At 43.7% G+C, this 12,249-nt stretch overlaps 1 protein-coding gene across 2 annotated transcripts; it reads right to left on the bottom strand.

The window, feature by feature from the left end:
* Window positions 1–2,041: 2,041 nt before the first annotated feature.
* On the bottom strand, window positions 2,042–9,642 carry LOC136466634 (mediator of RNA polymerase II transcription subunit 25-like). Of its 2 annotated transcripts, none has more exons than XM_066465105.1 (14): window positions 9,428–9,642; window positions 7,572–7,602; window positions 7,405–7,468; window positions 7,193–7,323; window positions 6,204–6,413; window positions 6,036–6,101; window positions 5,681–5,891; window positions 4,656–4,828; window positions 4,030–4,083; window positions 3,468–3,496; window positions 3,052–3,117; window positions 2,866–2,950; window positions 2,650–2,736; window positions 2,042–2,527 (listed from the first exon to the last, which is right to left on the bottom strand). In XM_066465105.1, exons 1-14 carry the CDS (start codon window positions 9,529–9,531, stop codon window positions 2,255–2,257), a joined length of 1,584 nt encoding a protein of 527 aa, XP_066321202.1. In that variant the 5' UTR covers window positions 9,532–9,642; the 3' UTR covers window positions 2,042–2,254. The 2 variants fall into 2 exon arrangements, with proteins under 2 accessions (XP_066321202.1, XP_066321203.1); XM_066465106.1 differs by having other exon boundaries at window positions 7,193–7,309; window positions 9,428–9,536.
* Window positions 9,643–12,249: the final 2,607 nt, after the last annotated feature.

The raw sequence follows: 12,249 nt of genomic DNA, 5'->3' as shown, positions 1-12,249 counted from the left end.
GAATTATTTGATTTATTTTATCTTGTTTGCTTACTCTATTTCTTTGACCGTACTCCGTATACGCGACAACTGAAACCGGTTCGTTCGTATATGTGGTGGGAACAAATATGCATGTGATCTGCTGCTAGGCCGTGCCATTTCCTGTAATCGTCCAACTCCATACCACCGACAGTCACCTGGTTCGCTGATGATGAAATTTAGCTTATGCTGGTTGTTATGCTAAAATGTTGTGAGAGGAACATATTATTCATGAATAAGTTCAAGTGAACGGGGCTGAGTCTCTGTGACTCGAGGTTATTAGATTCAGAGCTACTACCGCTGTACTACTACCTATACTGGTCTTCGTCTACTCCGTGCTGATTGTCTACGGTAGGAGACGAGTATTGCAAACCGAAAACAACTTGCATCGTTGACACGCAGGACATACTGTAATGCTTACTGCTGGAGTTGTACTGCCAGAGTCAATGCCCAACGGTCTCACCAGTAGCCGTTACAACCATGAACCATGCATGCGCAATAAATTATTATTACTGCTGCTGACCTCGGCTCTCGCTGTGTTTCTGGGTTAGCCGTTGCATTAAAGCATCTAGTAGTGTACGTGTGATGTGTGTGTGAGGTCCTGTTTGGATTAGCCTCCGGTTTTTAAGATTCTGATTTTGAAAACTGGGTGGGGATCCGAAAATGCTAATTTTTGTTCAGCTTGTTACGTCAGTTTTTGTTAGATTCTTAAAAACAAAGAAGATGTTGATACCTAGCTTTTGTGATCACGTGAGCAATAAATGAAGTCAGATTCTTAGAAACTGAGAAATCTAAACACTCGTACCATTTTTTGCTCAGAATCTAGATTTTAGAAACCATAGGAAAAAATGTTTTTTAAGAATCAAACACTCATCAAACAGGCACTGAGAGAGATGGTGTCGGTACTCGGTACGGTCGTGGCGGCCGGTGGCGCAGACGCCGTGCTGTGCAGCCTCGCTTTGCTGCCACCGTAGGGAGCAGACCGACGGTGCGGTGCGCTGCCCTGTGCCGCGTCGCATGCAATGCATGGTGTGGGGTTAGGCTGTGTTTAGGTGTATGAATTTGGATTTTGGGGTTACTGTAGCACGTTTGTTTTTATTTGGTAAATAGTGTTCAAACATGGACTAATTAGGCTCAAAACGTTCGTCTCGCAATTTCCCACCAAACTGTGCAGTTAGTTTTTCTTTTCGTCTATATTTAATACTCCATGCACGGGCCGCAAACATTCGATGTGACAGGTACTGTAGCAACTTTTTGAAAGTTGGGGTGAAACTAAACAAGGGCTTAGTAATAATCCACCATGATCACGCAGTGGGTGGGCACAAACCGTGAATGCAGAGCGAGCGAGCGGCCGTTGTCGTCGTGCCGGTGACGCTGCAGGTGCGTCACGCTGACGTCTCCGTGACGACGACCAGCAAGGGCCTGTACGGGATGCTCGGGCCCACTCGCCAGAGGCCCAGCGCCGAGCTGCTCGGAAAGCTATAGGATGATGAATGGAAACGGTCAAATCGATGGTGTCGGCGCCGGCGTGCCGAGACACTCATCAGTAGTCTCGATCATCAGATCATGTAGTGTAGGAGCACCACTGTACTAGCTAGTTCGTTCATGCGCTTCGTGTTCAGGTTTAGCACACGATCGATGCAAATCTCTGGAGCTGTACACCGTGAACGGAGGAGTACCTGCTGCACATCTAGGGTCGGAAGGAACTGTGGTCTAGTTTAGAGGTACTACTACTACATTATACTGTAGCAGAGTAGCAGCAGCCAGCTACAGTCATCAGTAACGTTGCCATTTTTCATTATATTATCCATAACGTAACTCCACACGATTGACACGGTTCTCTAAAACTGTCCAAGGTTCCACTAGGAGACATCTCAACCCTCAGGGCCAATGTAAGGCCCTGTTTAGTTCCACCAAATTCCCAAATTTGACACTATGCAAAAAGAAGATTTCCCGTCACATCAAATTTACGGTACAAGCATGGAGTACTAAATGTTGACGAAATCAAAAACTAATTGTACAGTTTGGTTGTACTTTACGAGACGAACGTTTTGAGTCTAATTAGTCAATGTTTGGACAATTATTACCAAATAAAAACGAAAATCTACTGTAGCTACAGTAGAGCCCCAAATCGGGCATATATATATATATATAACCTTGTTATGCCAGCCATACTGACGAGGGGTTTCAAGGTAGGAAATGGAAGCCTCCCCCAAGGCCCCAAGGCTACCTGGCATCATCTGCTGGGGCTGCTGCTATTGCTGGGGACCTGTAGTGGCATCTGCTGCTGCTGGTGGTGTTGCATCTGTGGCTGCTGAAGCAGGAGGCCTTGCGGCTGCATATGCATGTGCTGCTGTAGCTGCCGCTGTAACTCTTGTTGCAGCTGCTGTACCAATTGTTGTTCTAGCTGCAACTGATGCTGCAGCTCCTGCAACTGTTGCTGCCGTGCCTGATGCTGCTGCATTGTTGGCTGATGATCTGAGACCGGTGGTTTCCAAACCATCATGTCCTGGGGGGGGGGGGGGGGGGGGGGGGGGGGGGGGGGGGAAGAAGGGAAATATTCAGTAAACGCAGATGATTCCGTTGATCTACGGTCAGGAATTGAAAGTGTATAGCTGCAATGAAGATTACCCCAGGTAAGAGCCAGCCAATTAGGCGGCCCACTTTATCAGACACTGACAGCAGAAGAGCTTGTGAAGGCAATCGTATCACAGCACACTGAAACAGAGGACATATTAGACATTATTACAGGTGCACAAAACGACTGCAAAAATAGATGTAGGGAACAAAGTAGGTGAACCAAAGCTTAATACCACAGGCGCTAAAAGATTAGAACAAATCACTGACCAGATCATTCTCTTTTAGTCGTCCAAGAAACCCATGCTGGTTTAAAGCCCGGAATACTAGAAATTCTGCCCTGTGACAATAGTTCCTGCAGAATGACCAGAAAAGATATCATTCACAGCACATTCCATCGAAAATGTGATAATGCAACAAGTTCACATCGAAATGAATGCGTTTGGGAAACAAAACTTGTTCATATGCTCCCGGTCTATGATGCGAGAAATCTCCAGAGTTTCCGGCCAGTCTGCTGCAAGTCTGCATACAGAAAAGTATGGTTTTTGGTTTCCTACTTAGTCCGGAAGCACAATTAAAAAATAGCAGAAAAGGGTTCCATGAAAAAAAGATACAATATATTGCAAAGTAAATGCACAATGCTCTTTAGTAGAATGCATCATGCCTATTGTACATGGCGTAGTGGATTACAGAACCCTCAATGTGGTACATACTCAGAAATGAAAAAATCTAGTATGAGTCATTTCTTTTAAGAAAAAGACAACAACTTCAGATAATGACAAGAACTACTGATGGAAGCAATCAATAAAAATGCTAATGAGGTATAAAGATTCAAGGAAATGAAAGGATTATCACAATAATCAAACACTTACGTTTCAGCCGCTGTTCCTCTCCTATAACCCTGTCAGACATATGCTAAGGTGAGAATTAATAGAAAGACAAAACATATCCTGTGAATAAATGTCTTCATACTATGAATAGTAAGAAAAAACATAGCAAGATTGCAGAACACAAAATACAGACAGACTGAGCACTAGGTTCCAGCATTGAAGGTGGAAGGGAACCATGGCTACAAATTAGCATTGGCAGCAACTGATGCAATCTGTTTTAAGGGGATTATTTTTTCTCCTTCAAGTTTAAGCAATCATGACAATGTTCAGGAGTTTATTCCAAGCCAATTTATCATCATTAATAGTCTTAGCAAGAAAATAGGTCAAGATAACACAAGATTTAGTTGCACAAGCTTTTCAAGGGAAAAGATATTTTCCTTGCGATTTCATACGGACATAAAAGATCATAAAAGTGCAACCATATATCAGGAATCATGCATTCAGCTAGTAATTGCAGATTAAAAAAAAAGTTAGTGAATCTTTAATAAATTCCACAAAATGCTGCATAATGTTTGTGAGCACAATAATGCAAATAGAGACTTACTTCGAGTTTGCAAATAAATACAGGATGTCCGTACCTTATCCCAGATAAAGTTCCCTGATAGATAGCGAACATCAGTTGTTCAAAACTAATATGGAAAACATACAACATAATACATATTATGCAATATAAGTTCAAATTTACATAATGGAAAATGATCTAAAAATTGTATGATGAAATTTGGAGGGCAAGGAGGGGGTATATCCAGTGTTTAGAACTATGACACAAAGTATTGACTAATAAGTAATCACAAAATTGATGTTACCAATATAAACTACAATTGATCATAAAACTAACATGATTAATTGTCATAGAATATATGGTTTCACTTTCAGTGAACTCACCGTATTAACACAAGTACAGGCTACTACAGATCCACTTTTATGTCCTTCCAATAAACTAAAAGAGGAACAATTTTTTTTTACATTTTATACACTATAGTAACATGGTGAGCAGTCCCTAAGAGGATAATAAACTTAAGAAGGCTCCTACTAGTCAAATGCTCTACACTGCACTTAACATTTTAGTACAAAGTTCTAAAAATCTAGAAACCCATGTCTAAGTTGGGGAAGGGAGCAGGGATGCTGACTATGTATATGTAAGCACTAAATACAAGAGGAAATCCTTACCTCCCAAATTTTGACATACTTTGGTGGTGGCTGTTGGGCATTTGGATGCTTCTCAATAGGCATATTCATGGCAGAATTGTTAGTCACACCTAGGGAATCAACTCCTGTGTTTGACACGTGGACTTGTAGTGGTGTTTCCCCTATTTTAGGCAGTCCCATCATGGTAGTTCCTCCTAAACAAGTTGAGTTCATAAGCCTAACCTGTGACAGATTGTTCAGGCAGCCATGACCACCAGGCCATACTGGCTGCTGAATATGATTTTTTACAGGTTTGTGTTCTTGCACAACTACTAAAATTTCACGGGATATGGAAGGATGCAACCTTCCATATATACTAAAATTTCATATGTAGAGGAGTATAAACATGTATATGCATGAATACAAGTTAATGTGTGTAATCCCCACCAAATATCAATCTCACTGTTAATTATGACAAAATCCTGCAAAAACTGCTTCTCCATATGAAGTAATTCATGTATAGCTGATTTAAACTAATGTCTGACCAACGTCGAACTCTGAATAACACAAATAATTAGCTTTGTACATCTTTCCTATTAACAAATTATGGTGCTTGGGCCTTGGCCATCTATGTCCTATTTCTGGTATCTGAGCAAAAAAATCATTCACACTGACAGAGACATATTATTCAGTGGCTGCTAGAAATATAGCACTCAAAAACTTATGAAAAACTGGATCATGTAATGGCATATAACTGTGCCTGCTATAAAATAGTCACCAGGCCCCCCACCCCAAAATATTTATAGCCATGACTTTTTCTGTCATATTTTAGGCATGCCGGCCTAAGGGACATGTCCATAATGAATCCACTTGTCATTTTTAGTCAAACCGAAAGTAGTGTTTGTTAAGCCATTTGTCACTAAACTAGGTGTAAACACCTAAGACACTTTCACAAACCTCCCCCTAAATCCCTTCCATGCACAAATATAACACCAAAAACATTTTCTTTCTACAAAGGCAGAACCAAGACAGGATCTTCTTATGCCTAACATTAAGTTCTCTTCAACCTGAGGGGTTGGCATTTGAAGTTGGTCCTGGCATAGTAACTGCAGGTGCACTATCGAACTTCGTTATGGTTTGATTTGGGGCCACGTTCCCATGTAAAGAATGACTTAGCGCAGTCCGTGCCACCATGAAATTCTCAGATAGCAACACAAGGAAGTCTGGGTTTTTTGCATGATCAACTGGTGGATCAGCATCTCGAGGATTTCGCTTGCCCTGCAGCAGAATATGAAACCAGTATTATGTGTGCATTCATCACAACTGCTGAAGGACTTATAAGGTCAAATTTCTCAACAACTAAAAGAAACAGACAAAAAGGAACAGAAGAAGGTTCATGTGCAACACAAATGACAACATTACCACATTGTATATTGCCTTCAATGCTGGAAGCTGTTTTGGAGATATCACCGACAATGAGACAGAACACTACATCCAAAAAAATATAGAATCAACTAAAGTCTACTGACATTCCATTGAGACACAGGAAATAAACCTCAATAACAAGCTATGGCAGAACTTGTGCAGCACCTGAGCAAATGATTTTGCAACGGTTTCAGCATCAGCAACAGGATGCCCTTTTGATGATTCAATATTCTCTTTCTGATCAGTACACTGAATAGGAAGATTGTAGGCAGGTGTACGCGAAGGATATGGATTACTTGCAGCCACAAGTATGCAGTGCTTTTGTGCTTCATTGTTTTGATTATTCTGGGTTGTATTAGGACTGCCTTGAAGTATCTAGTTGCACATAAGGAAATGACCATCAGCTTGCATCAACACAGTAACTAGAAAAGAAATTATCACTATTTTAATATTCAAGAAAATAAAGATCACGCTGCGTCACCAAAGGTTTAATCTCATTTTCAAAATGTAAGTTTCATGACTGCAAGCAAAATGGACTGATGCCCAAGAAACAATGCGGCAGACTGACAGGCAAACCTTTGTGATCATAATTATTGCACTTCATTCTTATCTCTTGGTATTGTTCATAGATTATCAATAATAAGTGAAGAGTAATGATCCATACTCTATTGATCAAGACAAAAAAAAGACTGTTTTCCATTAAGGCGTTTTTTTAGTGAAAATAACCAGGATTCAAAATGGTACAGAGACGATGTTCAAATTTAGCCAAATCATAGCTTGTGCAAATAGCTTAGTAAGAGGATAATGTGGCCAAATTAAATCTGGAAATAACTATCATGTATGCAAAGAATTATTTCCAGCTATGAAAACAATTAAACAACAATATTAGAATAATGAGCAGACTACAATATCATTTCAAAGAGAGCCAGAAATAGATATATGCCATAAAGTGGAACAGATCATTATTCACACACAACTGATCAACAACAAAAACAAAATGAAATTGTAGGGTGAACTGCTACAGACATAATGCTCTCATAACAACATAACTCAAAGATCAACAAGATATCTTGAAAGGTTAAAAAAAAACTCCAGCTTGCTAGCTTTTAGCCACATGGAACTAGAAATTTTAAACAACTATAACAGGTCAATACCATCAGTGCTTCAGCAAGACCTTCACAGATAGGAACTTCACTAAATCCTCGACCACTAAATGATATTCCAGATAACCATGATAGGAAAGCATCAATATCTTTTGTCCATCCACTTCGCTGCACACAAAAAGCTACATTGCAAAAATGTTCACAAATCACACATTTGGTTGAATGCACAATAAACTATATTGCCACAGGCATGTAAGGCATACCGTTGAAAGGTCCATGGGTATGAAAAACAATTAATGCAAGCTCAGGTGGTGCCCCTGCAAGACTCTGCACAAATGAAGAATAAGTTACACACTGAAACAATTCATGGAATAGAATGCACAAACTGAGAACTCGGATGATAAATGGTTCAGCGTCAGGACACAATTACCTTCCCTGGCACTTCACTTGCACAAAAGCTCCTGCGCAAATTTGAATTTTCTCAATTAATCAGTCATACTAAAATGCAAAAGTTCAGCAAAATGGTGTGAGAAATGAACTATGATGGTAGCACTGAACTTGATTTTCAAACATTGGCCGAGATTCATAGCATGCTATCAGATAGCGGTTTATTAAAAAGGATTGCCGCTTAGTGGGCCTGAGCCTGATCGACAATTAGAAAGTAGATGCTTCGTCGTCAAACAAAACACTAACACAGACACCTCAGTAGTCAGTCCTTCGACAGAGTCGTCAATCTGAAGCTCTGAAGCAAAATATTTTTTTAGAAAGGCGGCAAGAGATTTGCCGGATTTTTATTAGACGAGCAAAAAGGAACAAGAAAAAAGAATTACAACAAACAACGGGAGACCAAGCTCACCGCCACCACGGCACACCGGCCGACAACCCAACTAGATGCCCACCTGGACGACAACTAAATTCTAGAAAAACACCCTGAAACCGAAAAAACCACAAAACTAGACCAATAGAACAGTGACCAACAAATGCTAGAACTACTCTTGTTGTGGTCCAGCATGAAATCTTGTTGCCAACTGGTATTGCTCTATATCTTCCTTGCAAAGGAGTGCCACTTGACTAGGCTGCAGCGACTTGTTCTGGAATGTTCTTTGATTCCTTTCCTTCCAGAAATTCCCCCAAAAATAGATCATAATGCCATCAAACGCCTTTCTCTGATCTTTGTCTATCTTAATTCTGCACTTTCGCCAGTAGTTGTGCAGGGATCCTGTCATTCCGACAGTATCAATCACCAATAGGCTAAACCATCGCTTGATGAAGGACCAAACTTGCCTTGAGAAAGTGCAACCCTTGCAAATATGTATCGGTGTTTCCGGGTCAATACCACAAAGCTTGCATACTGGGTCATTTGGCCAATTTCTTTTAATCAAATTGTTTGCCTTTTATGCAGCAAAGTCCAAGCAAAAAATCTACATTTGGGTTCCGCCTTTGCTTTCCAAATCGGTTGAAGTTTCAGTTTGTTGAATGTGCCCTGGAATTGAATGCAGTAGGCGCTTTTGGCTGTGTATTCCCCATCCACCATCCAACGCCAACGGATGTTGTCCTCTATATTCTCGATTAGCTGGATTTGGCTCACCTCTTCCCAAAGGGTTACGTATTCTCTTATTTCTTGTGCAGTGCCTAATGGAATGACATGTGATATCCAACGGTTATCTTCCAAGGCCTTTGGCACCGTGAGATTTTTCCTTTTTGATTTCTTGAACAATGTTGGTGCAATCGCTTTCGCTGTTCGCCCACCAACCCAAGACGACGTCCAGAACCTGGCCAACTTGCCATCACCTACTGTCACCACTGTCAAAGCCGCAAATAACTCCTTGTCCAGGCCATCTACCGGAAGGTCAAGCTTGTTCCAAGCTCTATCTCGGTGCTGGCGACTGCCGACCGGCGTTAATGGTGGGCTGGGGGAGGGGGGGTGGATGAGACCCATCAACGTGTAGATCGGGCGGCAGGGGATTCGGATCTGGTGGTTGATGGCAGTGGGAGGAAGGGGATGGGGCGGATCTGGCCGGAGTTGGGTTCGGCGCGGGGACGAGGAAGGGGAGAAGCTGGTCGGGGTCGGGGTCGGGGTCCTCCATCCGTAGCTCCCTCACATAAATCTCACCGTGATTGCAGTTCTGAAGCAAAATAATAATTCAAAAAGAAAAAAGAAAGAAAAAGTCGAAATCAAGAGAGCTTAAATCGTCCTACAAACACACAAGCATCCACGAAACCCCAGCACCCAATTTCACCCTCAGCGATCCACCTAAACCCGAGCGAAGAGGGGCGCGGCCGTACCGCGTGATCTTCTCGACGTAGTCGGTCACAATGGTGGACCAGTAAGGCCCTAAGGCTGCCGTCCCCTCGACGACAATGACCAGCTGCCTCTCCGCCTCCGCCATCAACAGCGAGCCGGTGTCCAGTGTTCTCGAGCTCTCGCTAATCCAGCCCCGGCTTCCCCCAAACCGAGACGGCGATGGAGATGAAGACGAGGAAGACGGGTTGGAATAGAGAGGCCAACTCCAGAGGCCCACAATTCCCTCCATGACAGGTGGGCCCAAGCTGTTTCTTTTGACGGAGTGGCCGTTCTGTTAGGGCATGTACAACGCGTGACTGACAACTTGTCAAGCGTGATGTGCGTTGTTAAGGGCCTGTTTGGCGACCACGCCTAACTTTCGGTGAATTATGGTCAAAGAAGATGTGGTAAGCGAAATCGAAGTTAAACTTATGACAAGTTATGATACGAAAATAAATTTATGACATACGAGGCATGGTGCTAGAAATGAACCAAACAACTACCGAACAAAATTATAATATAACTAACCTTTGGCATATTTTAGTCTCCTACCAATAAGGCCTTTGCTTATGGTTGCCATACCAAACAGGAGCTATTGAAGGAGCCGGAGCTCACCGGAAAGAAGGAGCCATCGAGGCTTCGCCGACGGTCGTGAAGCAAAGAGACCGGTGCCCTCCTCTACACGCTCCTCGTTCAGCTACGCAGAAGGCGACGTCGACGTCGAGCTTCACCATCGGAGTGCACCACGAGCGGTGGCGCAGGCGCTTGCGCTGCGCAGGTGAGCATGAGCTCTAGAGAGCAACAGCAGCGGCGTGCGAGAGGGCAAGCGCCACGCGGATGAGTGGCGGCGGACTTGCGAGTGCAGGCAGTCTCAAAGGGATAGGGAAGACAGAGATACGATAGGGAGTGCTGCAAGCCGTATGGGCCTTGCCCTTGCCCAAAATGGCGTATGCTTTACCATTGTTTCCTTAAATAAAGTCATGGAATCTGTTCATTTTGCTGAAAAGCCACGGTTAAAAGTATTGTTCGCTGATTTGTTGTGATAAAAAAACATTGTTTGTTCGTTAAAATAGTACGGCTCATAAGACAAGCGAACAAGCCCATAATTTACACCATGCTTATTAGTATATATCAAAGCAGGAGAGTTTGGCCGCCTCTCGGGGTGTCCACGTCGCCCCGAATTCCCCTGGCCGTCCGATCGCCCGTCGTGTGGCCTAGATTTCTTGTAGCCGCTTCTGTTGGAATCAGCTTCTGCCGGCTCCTCATCGCTCTAGGTTGATTTTACTAGCTTCTGCGGCTTCTCGTGCGAATCCGGTGGAGCAAATATATACTCGAGCTCCTGATTCTCCTTTAGGAAACTTCTCAGCCCCTCCTCTCTCTCCTGTACGCTCCCTCCCTCGCTCCCCAGCCGCGACGCGACCGAAGCGGTGGCCGGCCCTCCACGCGACGGTGGCCACCCTCCTCCTCCTCCTCCTCCTCCTCCTCCTCCTCCTCGCCCTCCACCATGCCACTTCCTCCTCGCGACGCAAGCCAGAGGGTTGCGCGTCCTAGGGTTTCGCCCCTCCGTCGCTGATCGTCCCCACGGCCACGCGAGCAGCCAACGGAGGCCTTGACGCGGCCGAGGGCTCTGGTGGTAGAGTGACCTCCGTGGTGGGCGTGGATGACGTCGGGGAGGTCACGTCGGCAACCTCGGTGGTGGATCTGAAGCGGCCGCTCACGGGGCCCCTCCCGGCGGTGGATCTGGGGCTGGAGCACGGTGAAAGGTCCTAATATGGCTAGAGGGGGGTGAATAGCCTATTTGAAAGTCTACAAATCAACTAGAGCAATTTGATTAGTATGACAAATAGCGTAATGTAAACTTGCTCTAGCTCTACAAGGGTTGCAAGCCACATATCCAATAATTCTAGTTGCAATGATTACTTAGGCACACAAACTTGCTATGTAATTACTCACTAAGAGCTCTCAATCTTGCTACTCTAAAGAGCTCAACTAGATGAATGTAAATAATAAAACAAGCTCTCAATTCTAATTACACTAAAGAGCTTGTGTCAACTAGTTTGCAAGAATGTAAATAAGTGAGTAGGGTGATTATACCGACGTGTAGGGGATGAACCAATCACAAGATGAATATATAGCCAATCACTTGGAGAATGCCAAATACAAGAGACAATCGATTTTCTCTTGAGGTTCACATGCTTGCCAACACGCTACGTCCCCGTTGTGTCGACCAACACTTGGTGGTTCGACGGCTAAGAGGTGTTTCACAAACCTCGTCCACATGATAGGACACCGCAAGAACCAACCCACAAGTGAGGTAACTCAATGACACGAGCAATTTACTAGAGTTACCTTTCGGCACTCCGCCAGGGAAGGTACAACTCCCCTCAAAATCACCAGAGACGGCCACGAACAATCACCAACTCGTGCCGATCCTCCACCGCTGCACCGAGCCATCTAGGTGGTGGCAACCACCAAGAGTAACAAGCAAAATCCGCAGCGCAACATGAATACCAAGTGCCTCTAGATGCAATCACTCAAGCAATGCACTTGGATTCTCTTCCAATCTCACAAAGATGATGAATCAATGATGGAGATGAGTGGGAGGACTTTGGCTAAGCTCACAAGGTTGCTATGTCAATGAAAATGAGCAAGAACAATGAGCTTAAATCAGCCATGGGGCTTAAATAGAAGTCCCTGTAACACCCCTGGTGTTTGCCTTACATTGGTGCATCTGCATTGCATCACCTAAGCACATTCATATCATTACCACATGTGCATCATTCTATGTTTCCATGTTGCAACACGGTGTTCTTTACTGCTCATG

The sequence above is a fragment of the Miscanthus floridulus genome, chromosome 7 (assembly GCF_019320115.1).
Source record: "Miscanthus floridulus cultivar M001 chromosome 7, ASM1932011v1, whole genome shotgun sequence".
NCBI lineage: Eukaryota > Viridiplantae > Streptophyta > Magnoliopsida > Poales > Poaceae > Miscanthus > Miscanthus floridulus.
Note: the sequence above shows the minus strand (reverse complement) of the source record. Positions and strands in the feature narration are given on the sequence as shown.